Source organism: Eutrigla gurnardus (assembly GCF_963514095.1).
Source record: "Eutrigla gurnardus genome assembly, chromosome: 22".
NCBI lineage: Eukaryota > Metazoa > Chordata > Actinopteri > Perciformes > Triglidae > Eutrigla > Eutrigla gurnardus.
In genome coordinates, this window is record NC_139933.1 from 9,208,228 (window position 1) to 9,228,421 (window position 20,194).

At 41.9% G+C, this 20,194-nt stretch overlaps 1 protein-coding gene across 1 annotated transcript in view; it reads left to right on the forward strand.

Annotated features, from left to right (window-relative positions):
- svild (supervillin d) overlaps positions 1 to 19,366 on the forward strand; it is a 40,136-nt gene extending 20,770 nt beyond the window's left edge. The window contains exons 5-29 of the mRNA XM_084039890.1: positions 1,657 to 1,754; positions 2,974 to 3,070; positions 4,186 to 4,670; positions 5,020 to 5,152; positions 9,161 to 9,308; positions 9,870 to 9,953; positions 10,081 to 10,167; positions 10,441 to 10,624; positions 10,733 to 10,905; positions 11,997 to 12,158; positions 12,401 to 12,537; positions 12,638 to 12,785; positions 12,941 to 13,086; positions 13,300 to 13,475; positions 13,720 to 13,855; positions 14,022 to 14,322; positions 14,540 to 14,694; positions 14,871 to 14,973; positions 15,184 to 15,391; positions 15,471 to 15,604; positions 15,715 to 15,870; positions 16,781 to 16,924; positions 17,030 to 17,139; positions 17,692 to 17,847; positions 18,048 to 19,366. Of these exons, the coding sequence (XP_083896016.1) occupies positions 1,657 to 1,754; positions 2,974 to 3,070; positions 4,186 to 4,670; positions 5,020 to 5,152; positions 9,161 to 9,308; positions 9,870 to 9,953; positions 10,081 to 10,167; positions 10,441 to 10,624; positions 10,733 to 10,905; positions 11,997 to 12,158; positions 12,401 to 12,537; positions 12,638 to 12,785; positions 12,941 to 13,086; positions 13,300 to 13,475; positions 13,720 to 13,855; positions 14,022 to 14,322; positions 14,540 to 14,694; positions 14,871 to 14,973; positions 15,184 to 15,391; positions 15,471 to 15,604; positions 15,715 to 15,870; positions 16,781 to 16,924; positions 17,030 to 17,139; positions 17,692 to 17,847; positions 18,048 to 18,134 (3,948 nt within the window). The 3' untranslated portion in view covers positions 18,135 to 19,366. The remainder of the gene's footprint in view (positions 1 to 1,656; positions 1,755 to 2,973; positions 3,071 to 4,185; positions 4,671 to 5,019; positions 5,153 to 9,160; positions 9,309 to 9,869; positions 9,954 to 10,080; positions 10,168 to 10,440; positions 10,625 to 10,732; positions 10,906 to 11,996; positions 12,159 to 12,400; positions 12,538 to 12,637; positions 12,786 to 12,940; positions 13,087 to 13,299; positions 13,476 to 13,719; positions 13,856 to 14,021; positions 14,323 to 14,539; positions 14,695 to 14,870; positions 14,974 to 15,183; positions 15,392 to 15,470; positions 15,605 to 15,714; positions 15,871 to 16,780; positions 16,925 to 17,029; positions 17,140 to 17,691; positions 17,848 to 18,047) is intronic.
- The last annotated feature ends 828 nt before the right edge of the window (positions 19,367 to 20,194 follow it).

Here is a 20,194-nt window from a genome sequence, read left to right on the forward strand (position 1 = left end):
CTGGGAAAACAGGCTCCCACGAAGAGGCTATCTCACAATCACACTTTGTTTTATCTCTTTATTTCTGCTCTCTCCAGCCTCTGTTCCGAGATCTTTCTTATTTTGACATGTCTCACTTGCTCCTTTGCCGTCTTCAAGTTTCCCTTATCACTCATTTCTCCTCCACAATCCCCGCTGAGAGCCAGTGAGTCAGTGTCTCCAGCCGGAGAGACAGAATGGGAGTGAGGTTACAGTACGTCTGCTCTCCAGCATGGATAAGGACTTACTTGAGAGAGATGCAGCTCATTGACTATTTGAAATACCCTGACTGAGTTTCCTGAGTTTATAAAAACGTGTCATTCAGACGGTAATTAATTCATGCTGGGTGCATGAATTCCATCCTTTTATAATCAGTGAGCATCAGTCAGATTCAAAGGGGCTCTAATATTTTAAGCTTTGCTATCTTATTTTGTGAGAAAGGAGCATTTGATTTCCGTAGCTTGGCTCACAGCTGGAGATCCACTCATCTTTCAGGTTTAGTTTTTTTAAGGTTATCTTTATTATCCCACCAGGGGGAAATTGTTTTGCAGCCAGGGTTCACATAAAAAATATAGATTTATTTAGGTCACCTCAGGGCCTCGGTTAAGTATTTTCTGACAGAGGTCATACACAGCTGAATAATTTGTTTTAAAAAGTCTGATAAGCTCTGTTTCTACCGAGCTTCACTCTGCAGAATAATATATGTGTAGAACTTAACACTAGAATCCTGTTTTCACATGAACCTGCTGAATGACGAAGGTTTCTCTGAGTCCACCTTAAATAAAATGAGTTATACAAGCATGATTTATGACATCACAACTAGTTTGGAGCCAATCATGGTCGTAATCTTGGATGGTATCTGTTTTCTCACTGACATTTTCACCTCAATCACACTACAAGCTTTTGAAGTTTGAAGAGAACTAAACCCCGAAACAATCTGTTACTGTTTTTCTGAGCTCAGATCTCATCAATACAGCATCATAATAAGTAGAATGTCTGCATGACCGTATTGAAAATCATTCCGCCGGGATTTCTTAATACTCTGGTTTACCGCACTCGTGTAATACTGGCAAGCCTACCTGGTCCAACATGCAAGTGGAAAGTGGAAAGCCTCCAGCACACATACACTGAGAAGTAGCACACATTTAATATTTTTGAAACAATGCACATTTGCATATTCATACATTCTGGATGGAGAGGAGATTTTTTATTTTTTATTTTTTTTTTGTGTGGAAAAACAATCAGCACATTTGTAATGTCATATACTATGTCTGGAGGGTATCTTTAACCTCTAAAGATGGAAAAGAAAAAAAGTAAAAGAAACTATAATGGCTCCCTTGAGGGCACTTTGCTTTAATGTGGAAAAAACAGTACTCTTCTCTCTCTGTTTGAGTTTTTACTGTATGTACTCTGGGTGGTTAGCCTTCCTTCACAATCACTCACACACTACAGCACTGACCTGAGCACCTTGGCTGGAGCATTTAAAGGGTTAACTCAAGCGTATGGGTGGAGTCTTATTCATTCATTCACTCCCCTTATCAAGATTAGGTTTTAACAACTAGTGTAGGACGGAAGCACAATTTCTTGCAAACACAATCCCAACCTTAAGGCTGCGGCCGCCGTTATCTCTGCCCGTAGGACCTGGAGGGGACGGAGGATGGAAGCAGGGGTCGACATGCCGACGACAGGGCCAAGTGTCAGCCAATGAGCAGCGACAAAGAGGAATCCTCTGCCAGGTAGGCCAACTCAAACTGACTTGAGTCACAGCAGAGTTTTTGATGTGCTGCTAAGTGTCAGACTATGTCTTAGTTCTACTAATAGATGTTGCGGTCTGCGGTACATTACGTATGCCACCACACGTGTGGCTAGAAAAAAACAGATTCACCGTGGAATCAACTAACACACTCACATGCAGCGTGAGCAGACAGAGCGGAGCACAGAGGTAATTACAGACCAATTGAAAGGCTGTCTAATGATGTAAACAGCTGTAAAGATAAACCAGATAAACCTGCAGAGCTTGCCTTTAATACCATACCATTCTCTCTCTCTCTCTCTCTCTCTCTATCTCTCTCTCTCTCTCTCTCTCTCTCTCTCTCTCTCTCTCTCTCGCACACACATAAACACACAACAAGGCTCTGTGGTAGCCATGGTGATGCAAACCAAACCTGATTGATGTTAACAGCTGCAGCAGTGAGAGCCTGAAACTGTACTCAGAAATAGGTTAAAGACATAAGTCCTGTTAGTTTGTCCCTGTCCCTTTTCTGTCCACGTGGAGTTTGAACTGACCCGTAAACTGTTTTCCATTTCCTCCCAAAGCAAAAAGGTTGTGGATGACCATTTCAGCAAACCTCCATCGCACTTCATGCAAAAAAACAAACATTTTACGAAGCTTATAAAAAATGATCGCATGAAAAAGACATTGCTCAGGGGACGACAAAAGCAAAAGTGAATGTGTCTGAGGATCACTGCTTCCCAAAGGTCAAAAACTGTCCCATCAGATGACGTGAATATGAGCTCAGTGTTGTCTTAGCGAATTGAAAACATCAGTTTTATTGTGCTGGCTCCGTGCCTACATTGATTACAGCGTGCCAAATCCGTGACTGTTTATTGATTTTGGCAACACCCTCTTATGTGTTTTGATACAAGCTTTATTCAGATAGATTTAGTGAGATTCAGTTGAGGGGTGATTATCGACACTATTCTTACATGTACATTTACTATATGACTTAATAAGGACACGCGGCACCTCATTATATCCCTCACCACTAGTGACATAACGGTAGGAAGATGTCATGGCGTTACATTTCCATGATTGTTACATTTGTGGATGGATTTCACCTTGCAGCCAGCTCTTTCCTGCAATCCAGTTATGTATTGGCTGAATCATTTTTACATCATCATTTCCTCTTACTGTCTGTTTCCAACGTCTTCGTCCTTTTTCCGCTCATATTTCAGTCTTCCCGAAATTGATACAAGCGATTTAATGGATGAGAAAGAGGCCACCGATGAGCCTTCGTGGAAGGAGCTGCATGGTTCCACTGTCGAAGAAAAGGTCAGTATTTATTTTTCCATTTTCTACATTACATAATATATATATATATATATATATATATATATATATATATACAGTACAGTATATACACTTATAGCCACCTGGTTTTTATAACTCGGTAGGCTGGCGTATAAAAGTCATCACACTGGATCATATTTTTCAACACTGCTTTCGCACCGCATGCAAGCCAATTCCAAAAGTCTTACTCACCTTCACTTTCTTTCCCGCTGGGTCTGGTTTAGTTTAGTTTTTTTGTTTTTGAAGTCCAGTTGTAGATCGTAATTCATGTCACTGATGAAGAGCTGCAACACAAACGCCTGGATATAATGATCTTAAGCTGGACCTCAAGGTAGTGAAAGTATGTATACGTACTGTATACCACACAAGAATGCCCCCAAGCGTTATGCTCTCGGGTGTTTTTTTCATTTAAGAAGACCACCTGGGGAGCGTTACACTTTCACACCCATCTGGTCTCCCGATCGGCTTCTTCTGTCATCTCCTCCTAAATCAGCACTCCCTCATAACCTTTGACCTATCAGTAGGACGTCTGCTGTTGCTCCAGCTGCTGATGTATCGCCTAACCAATAGCATATTGCACACACAAAAGGTGTCATTTCATGATCACGTTAATAGGTATCTTAATTGCATTTTGAAATAAGTACTGGTCTTTAAAATGCTTTCCAAACGCATGGTTATGTCCTTAAAACTGTTAATATTTGTATGGTAGCTTAGGCTACAGAAAGCCTGTGTCTTGTAATCACAACCTTACTTGCCACAACACGTGTTTCTTGTTAAGTTGTTTTGTTTTTTGTTGAGAAAAACAACAGACATGAGTGACGTCCTAAGCAAGTCTTGCAGATTTATTGACAAGGGCAAAGCCTTCGCAATCATTCTTGACACCCTGTTAGTTTCTCTTTGTTTTATCCATTTATTAACCCCCTCAAAACCCACCCAAAGTGTAAACTGCAATGGTCAGAGAGAGTTAAACGCCATAATCAAGGACCATAGAATTCACTCCAAGTAGTCTTACAACTTGAATTGCATTTTCCAGATCTTAGAAATATTATGGAAATATAAAAAGAAAAGCTTTCTCTCTTTCTCCCTCTCTACACCAGCCTTCCAGTCTCCTCAGCAAGAACCGAGATGCCTCTCCTCCTCCCTCGCTGCAGCGCCAAGACTCTGGTCCTCGGGGCATCAAGGGAATCCTCAAGAAAAGCCGCTCCACCAGCGTGGAGTCGGACCACAGCGAGGGCTTGGCGCCTGATAGCACGCCAGTCCGACAAAGCAGTGTCACTCTCAGCCACCCCCAGAGTGAGGAGGAGTTGGGGGAGGAGGAAATGGAGGAAGAGGCCAATGGGGAAAATGACGGCGAGGAGGAGTCATTTACTGATGATTTCACAGACGGAGGGAGCTTCAGCATCGATGGACAACACAGTGAGGGAAGCAGCAGCGGCGGCGGCGGCAGCAGTAGAGGTAGCTTCGAGGAGATGCGGACTCCCTCGCCTGATGAGAGCCTGGAGAAGACGTCCACAGTGTCGGAGGATGTCGAGGAACTGGAGAGCAGTTTGGATGGAAGCCAGGGCTCCTTAATCAAACAGAGGTCATTTGATGTGCAAATCCACAGCTTTCATTATGATGAAGTATAAGGCCCAAATATGAATATTTGTCTCTATCCAAAAAAAAAAGGGAATTTTAAAAATATTAAAGTAACTTTGAAATCATTATCGTTTGAATTATATAACCAAAGCAAACAAAAACACAGTTTGTCACAATAATCTTAAATATACAATAGTTATAACAAGCATTACTACAGGCATGTGGCCAAGTAATATGCAAAAGGAGAAGCCAACTTTTAGATGTCTTTAATACTCAGACTTAAGGCTCAAGATATGGCTTTGCAAAATTCATAGCATGTTTTTTAATGGGGAATGTTTCTCCTCCCTTTTCAGGCTGGAAGAGTACACTAGTGAAGGTGTTGAGAAGGATAGACTGAAGAATCCCAAATCATCCAATGTGATCCGCACATCGCTGGCTGATCGCTTCGGTCAGCTCCAAGATGCTGAAAGTGCCTGGATGAAAAAGGTAGGTTTGCTATTATTGAGCAAACTCTTTGTTTTTCTTGTGGCGGGGGTCAACAGTTGGTTCGTGAGTTGGCTCGTTAGTATAAATACCAAGGTTCACAAGACTGGAATTGGAGTGCATTGTTTTTCCTGCCACATGTTGAGGCTTCCCCCGCAGCTTTGTCTGCAGGGTCGGAAAGATTTGGCCGCGGACACGTTTCTTCCTGTGCTGAATCAGCTTATTTCCCCCGACTTGCTGCCAAAAGGGTTGAGAGGTTAGGAGGCCTCGGGGGGTACAACAGATTTGAGAGTGGTGACGCCAAATCCCAGAGATCCAGGGTTTAGCTGGCCTCCCAAAGAGAAAGAGAGCACACCCTTTCCCGTCGTGGGTAAAAAAAAAAAAAATCCTACACCATGACTGCACACATGCAAACCTTCCAAGCTAATGTTTGCTTTCTTTTGTTGGCTTTTAGACTCTCCTGTCTGCAAAGTAACAAGCTTTTGTGTTATTTATATGCTTCAATGTCTCACAAATGGATATAAATATCCACGTATTGTAGTTTACCACAGGTCAAGGGTTTAATGTTTAACGAATGCTAAGATAATACAACATATTTTCTGAGGCGGTGATAGAAGTGCACGCAGGTTTCCACGTGTTCTTCTCCTATACAAACAGGACCACCCTGGCTGCGTTTTCAAGTGGATAAACAACATGATAACCATACCATTGAAAGTGCAAGAAAATAATTCACCTACAGTGGTGGAAAAACCCTATGAGGGCCACATGCATAACCCCAAAACAGTCCATGTTGGACACTAATATTGAAGTGATGTCATGTTTATTTATATGGAGCGTCTCGTGGCTTAATGTCTGTCCTCTTGGGGGATTTCTGGTTTGGGGCTCATCCTTCATCCAAGGATGAGCTAACCTTAGAATAAATCCACTCCTAGTCTGGAAACAGCCACTTAATAAGTAAGTACAGACAGCCAGCATTTTAGAAGAAATCCCCACTCAACTATATACTGAAAACCGATGTAATTTAATGTTTGTGTGGCCTGTCTTCATTACAATAAACAAACAGAGTGTCCAAACATCCTCAACACTCACATGCACGAAAATGTTGTAAAGCCTGTCAGCACATTTCTTCCTTTTATTCTCATTTTACATTTCCGTTTCTCTCTCTCGCCATCGGTTTTCATGTTTAGGCATGTCATTTTATCTCATACACTGCCAATCCGGAGCAGATGTTGTTGTTCTTTGGTTGATGTGCGGGAGTCCAGGGAATGTAACATGCATGGTACACACACCGCGGTCGTCTTCAGCCAGCTCCAGATGCTTCCTGTTAAAAGCCAGCCAAGCTGTTTTCTCCACATCGCCGCTGTGTTGTAAAGTGAGGTGTTGCTGTAAATGAAATTTAAAGAGGGTCTCGAATAATGATTGTTAATCGTCAATCAATTTATGGAAAACCACAGCTTTGTTGATCTAAATTCAGATAATCAACTGAAGGGTGAGTGGATTGTGTCCAATACATCGCGAGTGAGTAAAAACACAAGTTAATGCACTGAAAGGAATTAAACTTTATGTGATAAATCCACCAACAGAGTGAGACATGTTCACTTGATTACAACTAAACCGTGAGGCTAGTTTCGTACCCTGCATTGCTTTCAGTTAAAGGTGTTTTCCCTCTCTGCATGCTCTGTTATAGACAGTATATTTCCCTTTTCCTTTCTCTCCCATCCTGCCAAACCAGCTGTTGCCCTGCTATGCTCTTTCTCCTCAATTCTTCTCTTGATAATTTCCCATTCCTGTTCTCACTTCCATCCCTCCTCCTTTAACCTTTCTTTCCAGTTTTCCTCTGTCCTTACCTGCGGACGCTACCCCTTTCTTTGACTTTGAAACCTGCTTGTCAACCTTTCCCAGACCCTCCAGGTAAGCGCGTCGGCACATATACTGTATTATTGTGCCCCCTTTGCATGGGCTTAATCACAAACTAATTGTTGCCCCTTATTTCTCTGCTTGCGCTCTGGACAGCTTCTCACACGCTCTCTAAATATTACCTCTGAGAAATCAGAGCTGTCAACACACTCGCTGTTGGTACATGAATGTGGTTTGCCGGCCCTCAGTTGGTCGATATCTGTGTCGGTGGTTTGGCCGAGGCGCTGCCTGCGCCGTACAGTACGGCAGGGCTGAGAAACATGGTTTCCTGTGGGGGCTTGAGGCCCAGGCCCTTGCTTCTCGTTCCCTTCCCTCTGGGGTCCTGTCAGGCCAAGGTATTTCCCCTCTCTGATTGATTCCAGAGATGGGCTTCTAGCCGGAGGGGCCGTGTCAGTCTGACATTGTGTGAGAAGCTTCAGGACTGTGTAAGATGACAGATGTTGTAGTCTGCATGTACTAGCATTGTTGTACTAAGAGACTGTCTTGTGATGTAGTGTTCAAGCAGTTAGGAGTGATATTTTTGCGTATTAGTTACGGATTAAATGAGAACAGAAGGGGGATTTTCTCATTCCTAGTACACATTTTTTCTTTGTTTAAGACATGCCGAAACGGCTCTGCGTGTCAGAAGATGTATCATATTCCTGTTATAAAAAACTGTTACTTTGATGTTCAGCCCCAGTCTGTTGTTTGTGAACATACCAGTGTGATTAGCTGTGTTTCTGTGAACTTTTGTCTCATGCCAGGCTAATATTTGACCACTCCATGCAAGATGTTTGACATTAGAGTACAAACAAACTGTGTGCCGTGAGTGAGAGACGGGGGAGAGTGTGTCATGTGTTATGGTTTGAGTGGAACATTGTTTGAGGCAAACTGATGTTGATTTTGTTACTAAATGCTTGTATATCGTAGCATGTGTCATATTAGTTCAGGACAAATGACATGATTCCCCATATTTTTTTTCCTGGATGCTTCCTTGTCTTAGTATTTAATCAGTATTTAATTGTTAGACAAAAGGTCTGTCGTGAGGATTAGACTTTTAACCTTCCAGTCACATATTCTCTTAGGCCTGTTAAAGTCAGACCTTGAGATTTCGGTAATGCAGTATCGACTATTGTTTGTGTAGATTCAAAAAACGAATTAATGTTTTTACTAATTAAATAATAGTTTGGTAAAAAAGCATTCTATGATAGCTGAAAGCACTGAATTCATCAGGTACTTAAATAACCTATAAGCCTTTTAAAAAAGCATACTGTAGTTCATGTCATCCATAATTAGTTAGTTATTGTCACACTATGTAGGAGAGGTGCATTCTTTGATTTTTACTATTTAGTTATGAACAGCAAGCCATGTCCACGTGGTTATTGTGAAAACTGTAGATAATTGTATGTACTTTTTTGCCTAAATTAATTAAAAATGCAACTATCTTTTGAACACAACAGTAATTGTTCAGAGATTTGAAGTTATTGCTTTGAAAAAACAAATTTTCATTCCAGAAAACTGTAATACTATGTAGACAACCAATACAGGCCTGGAGGTTAATTTATACAGAATAAAGTTTCTCCTGTGCACTCATAGAGTAGACTAGAGATATTCCACCACTACGCTGTGTCTAACTGGCAGTACAAAGGCAGTCAACTCATGGTACATTGCACACAGTAACTTGCTCATTATTAGCAAAGGAATAAAGGGTAGCAGCCAGTAAAAACTCTGGCAGGGCCATTAAAACGCTTCAAATATTTAGGAGTAGAATATCATTAATTAAAACAGCTCCTGGGGTCCAGGGGGACCAGGGGGCCAGTAAACCTCTGCCAGTTTTGCACCTGAAGTCCCCCATTAAAGAAGAATGAGCAGAGTAAATCATGTAAGAAAAGCTCTAATGAACAGGGTGATTGAATGCCTCGGTATAGTTTGGGGGGTTTTATCATCAGGACTCTACATTCTTCATGTCTTTTGTTGTAAAAATGAAGTTTGAATAACAGTAAGAAATCTCCCCAAAAATAATTACTTGAACCGTATGCCTGACCTACATTCCTTTAATAAAAAAAAAACTTAATGCTACATCTAAAAGTTGTATTTGAATATATGTTCCAACAGAAATCCAATGTAGATTTGGGGTCCAAGACGTCGCTGGCAGACCGGATGAAGGTTCTTAAAGACAAGGAGGAGCAGTGGAAGAGCAAAGGCAAAGGAGCAGCCAACGACTCTGTCCAGTTCACTGTGGCTGGACGCATGGCCAAGAGAGGTGAAACTGCACTGTGCTACTGTTTACATGCTCACTGTTCTGCCGAGAGAGTCAAGCTTGCATTTAAATTAGTCAGAAGTTGACGTAAAGTTTTAATAAAATCAAGTACGAGCTAATCAATATGATTTTCAATCATTGCAGTCCTTATAACAGCATATATGGCAATTTTGCTGTGTGACTATTTGGATCCTCCCTATGCACTCAGCCTATAGTGCTTTACATAAAGATAGGATAGGATATCTTCAGGGTTGTTGGATACAGTATGTGGAACCTATGAAGAACCCTTTAGAGCTGCGATCTTTAGTTAATTCCTTTATTAATCACTCAAGCGAGAGTTAAATAGTTTAAACTTGATGTCCTGGTAGTTTTGGTAATTTTTCTGGCAAAATGCCTTTTTTTTTTAAAATGGATTTTTAGTTTCTGGTCAGACAAAAAAAAACATTTAAATACACTACAGTGTACTTTTTCACAAATTTTAGACAAAACAATTAATTGTCAGATTCATTGATAATGAAAATGATTGTTAGTTGCAGCCATTATTTTCCCCTCGTCTTCCTCCAGGTCTTGTGACGGACACCGGAAAGGAAGAGTCACCTATTTCCTCCCTCAAGAAGTCTAATGCCACGCCTGTGAAGCCGCATGAAGGTAGTTGATGTTCTCCTTCAACATACAGTCAATAGTCAATGAACCTGTTAATACAGCAGGTGACACATTTAATGTATTTCTTTGTAGTCATTTTAAAAGCAGGCCTCTGTTTGTCTTTGCTGGACAGAAATCTCCAGTAGAACTGATGTCAAGGTGGAAGGAGATAAAAGACTTGACAAGCTCGAGTCTTTCCTCGATAAGCTTCACAATAAAGGTACAATCCCCCCTTTTTGTTGTTTTCCACATAAGATGATATTTAATTACACATTCTGTTATCAAGGAGGATCTGTAGTCATCGTTGTATTCCACATTTGTTTAATTTCAATCTTAACCCTCTTTTACTGCCACATAGCCATATTGTATATTAAACATTCAAGATGAGTAATTCATAGAGGAACCTACACACATGATTCTGCAAGCTCTCAGGACAGGATTTCATACATATTTAATTAAACCCTCCTGTTTCCTGCCATGGTATGTTGTTCAGGCGTGAGCAAAAGCAAGACATCCACTGTCGAGGTGACGGCAGAGACGGAGAAGGAAGTGATGACCCTGGATGATGAGGAGACGTTCGGCAACTTCTACAAATCTGTCTCGCCGTCGACACTCCAGGACTCCAGCGTGGTAATGACAGAGGAGGACCTCAGCCAGATCCAGGCCGATACACCAAAGTTAGTTTGTAATAGCGATAACAATAATTAATTAATTAATTACAATTTTAAGTCCGTGGTTGCTTGCGTGAAAGAATGACCACTGTGTTTTTGCATGTATATCTTCAGACTCACCTCAGCCGTAACAGAACACAAGAGAGCAGTACGACCAGCCAGAAGGAACCAGGGCTCCAGGAACCCTCTGAGGGCTCTGGCTGCCCGCAATGACATCCGCCAGGTCTACACCGAGCAGAGGCTTAATGTAGCCTCATTGGAGACCAAGAGGATCCAAGTGGAGAGGAGTAAGACTGCTCAAACTCTGGTGCTATCTCTGTTCTCACATGAACTAGGCTTCAGACTGTTGTGCTTTGTTCACACTACAAACAACACAGAACTACAAGTCATTTTCCATGGACGACACTGACATGAAGCCACATACTGATGTCTGACACTTGTGCCGTGACGCGCTACATATCAACGCTGAGCTAGTCTTAACTTTTTCCCATACTCCAATGATGCGCTGAAAGGTTAAAAATAACACAATACCAGCGCTGTTTAACGAGATAACTGTGACAACGGTTGCTTGAGCAACACTTCAACGGCAGCTCGACAACAATGTAGCAGGCCATGCTAGGCCTTTTTGTTGGTGTAAACGTAGCATTATATGGCTCAACAGCTTTCAAACGCCAACTACAGTTTAATCCGCTGCCAAACTTTGATTCTATGAAGATATTTTGTTCCTGATAAACGTACAATGTTCCAGTGGCTTTTAGTGGTAACTGAAGGTTGCAGACACTCTGCAGGTGTCTCAAACCTCAACAACAACACAAAACTTGATAAAGTCTCATAATGGCAAAAATAATAGAAATAAACCTCCTGTAAATACATGTTTATGTATGTTTTTTTCATTGTGTCATGCAAATGGTCACATGGACTTTTTTTATCACACCAAACTACAGTTGCAGTGAAATATTTATCAAACTTAAACTTGACTTCTTACATTTTTTACATACAGTTAATTAATCTGTAAACACATTACATGAAGGCAAAAGGCTGGAACACCAGCTGTACCTGCTACCTAATATTCACATGCTGTGCTTTCAGTTTTCAGTTTACTCTGCTGCTTGTGTATTACCTACGTTTACTTCCTATACATAAAAACTCTTTTGCACTAGTCTGACCTCAGTGACCTTTTCACAGATTACACAGGGCAGCCGTCTAGTATAGCTCATATAAAAGAACATGTTACATTTTTTTAAAATTCAGTCATAGATCTGGTCTTTATTTGTTATAATAAGCCAGACCAGATGAGATCAATAGTAATGATCAATGTGTCAATTCAATTCATTTCTCATTGTCACTGGTCTTCTTCTTCTTTTTCTGTCCCTCAAAGTGGCAAAACACTCCAAAACCAACCTAGCTGATGTGGCCTTGGCGGGCCTCGCCAGCAAGGAGAACTTCCGCAAGGTCAACCTCCGCAGTGTGAAATCCACCGATGTGGTGACCAACAACAGCACACTGCCTTTCAACAAGCTCATGCTCATTCGCATCAAAGGTCAGAAAACACAAGTGAAGTAACTGTGTGTTTGTTTTCTATGAATATTTGCTGAATGGAGGTGTGATGTATGGTGATCATTTATAATGAAGAACACTTGAAAACTTCTAAAAGTGCAGTTAAACTCAACTTTGCTTTTCTTCAAACAAAGAGTGTAAGATTAAAATGCAGATACGTATCGGTGATTTATTTCAGACTAAGGCTACAAAAGAGTGGAAGTAAAAGGTGCTTTGTCATTGCAGGTCGGAGGCACGTCCAGGTGCGCCTGGTGGAGCCCACAGCCCACTCTCTAAACAGCGGCGACTGCTTTCTTCTCATAACCCCAAAGCACTGCTATATGTGGAGTGGAGAGTTTGCCAACGTGATTGAGAAAGCTAAGGTAGAGAACCCCCCACACAGACTGAAGAACCAGATTTAAGCGTGATAAACCCTCCACTTGAATACAGATGCAACCTGTACAATGCGTTTTTTATGACCAGGCATCGGAGATGGCAGCGTTCGTTCAGGCCAAGAGGGACCTCGGGTGTAAGGCCTCCCAGGTGACAGTGCTGGAGGAGGGCATCAACACCGACAACAGATGGGCCAAAGAGTTCTGGAGCCTGCTGGGAGGACATACCCAATACAGAGGTTCATACTCACACATACACTCTGTCTTTAACATTCACTCTGCTCAAGCACAAACGGAGGTTAATGCACTACAAACAAGATTAGTTATGAGGGTATTTTGGTGCCCTACACGTATGCTAACTCTGCCTGTGTGTGTGTGTGTGTGTGTGTGATAGGGGCAGGGGAGCCAGACGAGGACGAGCTATATGAGACTGGTGTGTTAGACTCTAACGGGGTGTACAGACTCCAGGGAGACAAACTGGTGCCTCATGAAGATGCCTGGGCCTCCATCCCGAGTGTCTCCTTGCTTGACTCTAAAGAGGTAACACTCCTACTAAGACTGATGATGTCATTGGTCTGGGAATTTTTGATAATTCTGGGACCTGCATAGAATGTGTTATTGTATAAAAGTTAAGAGATGTCCGTAATGTTTCCAAAATACTCTAGACAGACATTTTAATACACATTGTTTCTGTCGTTTTGCATTTTCTATTAACTGCAATCCATCGTCTCTCCCTCTTACCCCTGCTGTCAGGTCTTAGTGTTTGATTTCGGTGGCGAAGTGTACGTATGGCACGGCAAAGACGTGCCCTTGTGTGACAGAAAAGTTGCGGTGAAACTGGGCAAACAGCTTTACGGCGGCAGCTATGACTACAGCAACTGCAGAGTCAACCCTTTAGATGCCTCTTTTACGAACACGGATGTGCCACAGTGAGTATTATGTGTTAATCCAACCACCTTTCATAGCGGTTTACCATACTGTGAAACTACACTGTGGTGCTTTTTCATCCTTGTATCTAATAAGCTTCATACTTAATAAATGCACTTTGATATAAAGTGGGAATAAATGGAGAGCAACGTTTTTTTTAGATTACTGGTTGTATTATCGTACCCCTTAGTGGTTTTGCCTTGTCAGTGCAGCTACACAGAGGGATTGTTTCTGTGTGATTTCCAGGCAGGGGGAGGGTCGTCCAAGCTGGACTCTGTTTGGCCGCCTGTCAGAACACAATGAGACTTCCCTGTTCAGAGAGAAGTTCCTGGACTGGGCTGAAAGGAAGAAAGAGGAAGCAGCTCAAGCAGATGAAATCAAGGTAAAAGAGATGAGACTGAATGTGTGACCCAGGGTTTGTGTAATACTGTATTTCTTATTGCCTGTTTATCTGTAGATATCTGACAATCTGTTTTAAAGGAGTTAAGAAGAAATACTGCTTCTCCTGACATTTTAAAACCAACTAAACATGTTCTTTGTCTGCTCAGAGCCCAGTCCATTGCATTGAACGCCCCCAATTTGACTTGGAGCTGCAGCCATGTGACGCCAAGGCTCTGCTGGACAACGAGCCGGCGCCGGTGAAGACGGTTCTGGAGGGGGTGAACGTCCAGCGGGGCCACGGCCTGGTGAGGGCGGATGACGGAAGACAGGCGGAGTTGGCTACAGTCACCGTCGATGCCTGGCACATCAAAGAGCACAGCGAGGAGGAACTGCCTCAAGAGAGCCTGGGCCAACTGCACGAGTGCGACGCCTACATCATCCGTTGGAAGTATTCTATCACCACACTTGGTGAGTTGTGTGTTTGGCACAGAGTTAGCCCAAGGGCAGAGAATAAACTGTGTGAAATGGGAGAATTGAATATGACAAAATGGTAACCTTGGCGATAAAGGTGCATTTAAGCATAGCTAACAAGGTTTGAAAGGAGAGAGGCTTTAGCACTATTTTTAAGTGGCAAGCAGAAGTCCTGATTTTATCCGTTGGATTTCCTCTGGTTCTGTCCTGTTAGTGGGGAAGCGACAGAAACCTGGGGAACTGAGTGCTGGCGCTCCTGGAAGAGAGAGGACTGCTTGTTTTTTCTGGCAAGGCAGTCGCTCCAGTGTCAGTGAGAAAGGAACTTCTGCTCTAATGACCGTGGAGCTGGGCAGCCACAGGGGGTCGCAAGTGAGTATCAGTTCATCACAGCCATCATTATAATGACATTTTTAATCATACAGTTCACACAAGTGTTTCTTTCATTCATCTATGAAGTTGTTATAAACAGATGAATGGCTGTGTTCAAATGGGATTTAATCAAAGTGTGTCTTTTTTCATCTGCATGTATCTGATTGGCTGTCCAGGTGTTGGTGAGTCAGGGAAAAGAGCCTCCGTGCTTCCTCCAGCTCTTTCAGGGAGGTTTGATCATCCACAAGGACAGTAGAGAAAACAATGCCAACAACACAGGTAAAAAAACATTCTTCATTTTTTTTTTTTTTTCAGTTATGCATGAACTGAACTGCTGAATTATGTATGGCTCAATGTATAAAATGCTGTTTCCAACTCATTGTTACCAGATGGTGTGTCGGGAAATGTTAACCACTTATTCATTTTTAATATCAAATAAACACGCTGAATTATTTATGTTTCTAACCATGGTCTGGTTCACCTCTCCAGCTGGCTGGCGGTTGTTCTGTGTCCGTGGTGAGGCAGAGGTGGAGGCCTCCCTGGTGGAGGTAGAGGTCCAGTCTGCCAGTCTGCGCTCTCGTGCTAGCCTGGTGCTTCTTAATGCTCAGAAAGGCGTTCTCTTCTTGTGGCACGGCTGTAAAGCACATCCCGGTGCCAGGAAGGTGGCCAAAAGAGCTGCGGACAAACTAACCCAGAGGTGAGGAATAGGCAGATGGAGAAATGGGAAATGGTCATGGGTTATGAGTTGACAATTTTCCTGCGTTTGTGTCTTCAAGGTGTCCCTCGGAGTTGGGTCTGAGCAGCTCCAGAAGCGTGCAAGTTGAGGAAGTGGAGGAAGGATCAGAACCCGCAGAGTTTAAGAAGGCTCTGGGCCCGCAGGACAAGAAGGCCTACGACTGCATGCTGCAAGGTGCTTCCTCGCCTTCACATACTTAAAACCACTTGATCAGAGAGAGATCTTAATTGACTGCTTGTGTTCAGTGAAGTGTGTGTGTGACGAGATGTGTGTGTCGTCTCCAGATCCAGGCAAGTACAACTTCACACCCCGACTGTTCGGGTTGAGCGCCAGCTCCGGCGTTTTCGAAGGAGAGGAGCTACTGTATCCGGCCAGGGTGACGGAGGAAGTCATGGCGATGCCCTTCCTGCAGGAGAACCTCTACTCGGCACAACAGCCAGGTACCACACACACCTGCAGCAATGGCACATAAAAATGAGATTAAATAGCCATTAAAATAAATAAAAAAGGTTTATTTAGCAACAACTGTATTTATTTACAAAAAAACCATCATATCTTTGTTATTTTATTAGTTGTCTTGTGTCTTGACTACCATAGTTTGAAGCTTTGTCCCCTTGTGAGTCACTTATCTATATAATTTGTACATTTTAGATAGTCATTATGACAATTTCAGTGTTTGTTCTGCTTTCATATGTCATCACGAATGTAAATCGGATATTTTCTTAAAAGAAAGATGGCAGGTTTCTCATCAAGGGCAGGCACAGAGAAGCGAAAACACACAAATTACAAAAACATTCAGTTGCACGTCGTTCCCTGTTTCGACCTTGGGCTGATGAAAACCAAACAATAAGTTGCTGGAGTTTTAAAAGGCTCTCTCACAGGCTTCTCTATCAGTGGATATGATTTATTGTGACTGTGTGACACATCCATTCGATCGTGGTGAATTTTCATTATCGGGATAATCATAAATATTGTCAGAGTGACTTGAAAAAGCTGTCTAGCTCGCTATAATGGTAAAGAAGTGAAAAATAGAGCCTGATTTTAATAAATTATTCATTTATTGTTTATTTATGCAGGGAGACCTGATGATTTATGATCATCTTATTTTTTAGTTTTTCACTAAAAAATGCTGTTGTGTTATTTTCATGCAATAAAAGTATTTGTTTCTCAACAAAATGTAAAGCCATACCAGTATGTTTAGGGTCATTTGAAGAGTTTTAAGCATATTTTGATGATTATCGGGATAATATTGTGACCAGGGATAATCGTGACATTTTCATATCGTCCCGTGTGTCTGCTCTCAGTGCTACTGGATGTACATGTAAGTGCTCTGCCATCTTATTCCTCCAGCCCTGTTCCTGCTGGATAACCGTATGGAGGTGTACCTGTGGCAGGGCTGGCAGCCTGAGGACACACAGTGCACCGGCTCTGCAAAGATGCGCTGGAACAACGAGAGGAAGTGTGCCATGGAGACTGTGCTGCAGTACTGCAAAGGTCAGAGTTCACAGTCGACACATGACACACATTACTTGTTCCCATACAGTAGATATCTTCTTTTCTTTTTTTTACACGCCTTCTACACTGTGGTTTGATTTACAGAGAAGAACCCTCGGCGCCCCCCTCTGGCTTATCTGGTCCAAGCAGGCTGTGAACCTCTCACCTTCACCAACATCTTCCCATACTGGGAGAAGGACAGTATCACTTCAAAAGTGGGATATGCTTCTTTTTTTCTTTTTCTTTTTTACTGTGATGTGTCAGTTGGGGTTGGGAGAGTTGTACCAGTATCCCAGTTTAGACAATACACTGTTGTACTGCAGGCATTTGACATTAGAAAGAATCCAAATAATCTCACTCAGCCAGATCTGTTAAGATAACGTGTCACCCCCCCAGATATGTCTATTCAAAGCTGGCATGCAGAATCATTTTTAGTCGAAAGTCAGTGAAGAAGAAAAAAAAGAGATACAGAGCACAAAATAATTTCAAATAATAATATAAGTCATTTTAAACTTTAAATGCCTTTATCATCTCTGTGGCAAACAGGAATAAAGTCACCATTTTGGATTGAAAGTGTCATATCAGCCTCAGTTAATTCCAGTGTGCTGTATTATTCCTGGAAGGAATGATTCATCTGCACATATTTTTGATATTATTCAAATGTGTTATGTAAGAAAGACATTTGAATGTTAAACAGATAGAAGAATGGTAACAACAGTAGTCCATTTTAGCAGTTGTTTACTTCTGTAAATTGTATGTGTACACAGACCCAGAGCTCCAAGAACAAGGTGATGTTAGTAAAGGAGGCGCTGTCTCGGCTCAGTAAGCAGCAGTACTCCATCGAGGAGCTGACGGGGAAACAGCTGCCGGAGGGAGTGGACCCTCTACGACTGGAGGATTACCTGTCTGACCAGGACTTCAAGGTAGGACACGCTCCAATAGCATTGTGTTGCTTAAAGGTCATGTGTTGTTGGGTCAAATGATGTCATTGCAGTTCGTTAACTCCAGCAGAGTACAAGCCAAATGACTGAAGACTGAAGGAAAATGTCAAAATAAGTGTTAGGCACTCTAACTTTGTGACTTTCACCGTATTTATGTAACACTTCACCTTAATTACCTGCAGACGCTCCTTGAGATGAGTCGAGTTGAGTTCAACGCTCTGCCAAACTGGAAGCAAAAGAATCTGAAGAAAAGCAAGGGCCTGTTTTAAAAACATATTTTTATACACAAATCTTTTTTTCTTTTTTTTTTCTCAGCAGCTTTTCTTACATTTGAAAGAAAATGATGTCCTCATTGTGTATAAAGGATAAAGGACAGCAAATGTACAATTTTATTCAAATGTATTTTTAATGTTTCCCTGTGTAACAGAAATATTTTAGCCAATCTTTATGTGCAATTGTTAATCTTTACGATGGCGAGATGTTTTCCTTGTATGGTAAAAATAGTTACCCTCGCATTATAAATATGTAATATACTATACATGAATGTGTTTTTATGTCTGACACCAGACCGTGTTGATTTTCATGTGAGAATGTGTTTGTATGATAATTGACTGCTGTTTTCAAACTGGGAGTTATTCATTGATTTTTTTTTTTTTTTTTTTAATGTTTCATTGAGAAAGCCAGCTCCGTGTAATGGGATTAAATTGTTCAGCAACGTCTCCAGACGTGGACAAAGAAAACAAGCAAAACAAATCAACGTTTAGAGAACAATCACTGTAATTTGTGGACTTTTGAAAGAAACAGGGTGGTGTTAAAACATGATTGTATACAGTACGCCTGACTCGTATAACTTTAACAGCAAACGTCTTCAGTTTTTCATTTCTATTGTAGATGTGTGTGGATGCGGGCGTGACAAAGTAACCTCCAAAGAAAAACTGAATCATGGAAAGGTAGCTGACTTGGCAACCATATTATTGCAACTGACTAAAGTCAACGTCATTTGAAATTGGGCCCATAACAGTGTTCTCAAGTTTCGGTACTGAATACTTCCTGGTTCTCATGAATAACTGCCTGTGTGCCAGTGGTGGCAGTCCTTGCATTAACTGGTTGTTAGGGACCAAATCCAATCTTTTTGTCTTGTGTGTGTGTGTGTGTGTGTGTGAGTGTGAGTGAGTGAGTGCAGTATAAACTGCTTTATAGCTGTGGCTGACACCACAAATATTGTAAACTGCAAATGTGTTGTAATGGTATGTTATGCGTAAACCGCACTGTTAATATACTGTGACGTCTCAATTAGGAAATTCTCTGCTTAACAATCGTGTATTAATTTGTTGCAATATGCATCTTTTTTTTTTTTTTAATTCATGAGATCTCCATTATGAGTGGAGAGCTTCAAGGCCAGCTTTTATTTCATGGCACATAACACATAAACATCAGTGGTGGGGAAATTAGATATTAATGATCAAGATTCCCTTATTGAATAAAAGTATTTTTAAAAATGCTTGCTTCTGATCGTCTTTTAAACATCCATCCATCCATCCATTTTCTACCGCTTATCCTGTATTTAGGGTCACGGGGGGGCTGGAGCCGATCCCAGCTGTCATTGGGCGAAGGCAGGGTACACCCTGGACAGGACGCCAGTCTATCGCAGGGCCGACATGTAGAGACAAACAACCATTCACACTCACATTCACACCTACGGGCAATTTAGAGTCATCAATTAACCTATCCCCATGCATGTCTTTGGACTGTGGGAGGAAGCCGGAGAACCCGGAGAGAACCCACGCTTACACGGGGAGAACATGCAAACTCCACACAGAAGGACCCCGGGCCGACCCGGGAATCGAACCCAGGACCCTCTTGCTGTGAGGCGAGAGTGCTACCCACTACACCACCGTGCAGCCCCTCTTTTAAACATAACGTCATATCATTCGAAAAGAGATTTCTGGGTGTATATAATTAACGACAGCTATTCAATTGGCGGAGCCACCTGTTATTATGAACACATGTTTTCTTCCACTGTGATGAGTCACAAATGCCTCCTGTGAAAAAATATCAATATTACATAGCCACCCTGTACTAGAAATAAAGTTGCAGTAGAAATACAACTTGGAATGAGGGTGTTCTAAAAAAAAATAAAAACAAAGAAGTCTGATCTCTTCCAGTAAGGGCTTTTCCTTAATGGCACCAATGTATTGTTGCACAGCTGGAAAAGCAAAGGTGGACCTAATAACATTAACCGTGGCTCCATTTCATTTAGGGATGTCAGAAAGTTCAGCCAGCGAGTACAATATCAGATCCCTGGAACTGGTTTGTCTTAAGTGAACAC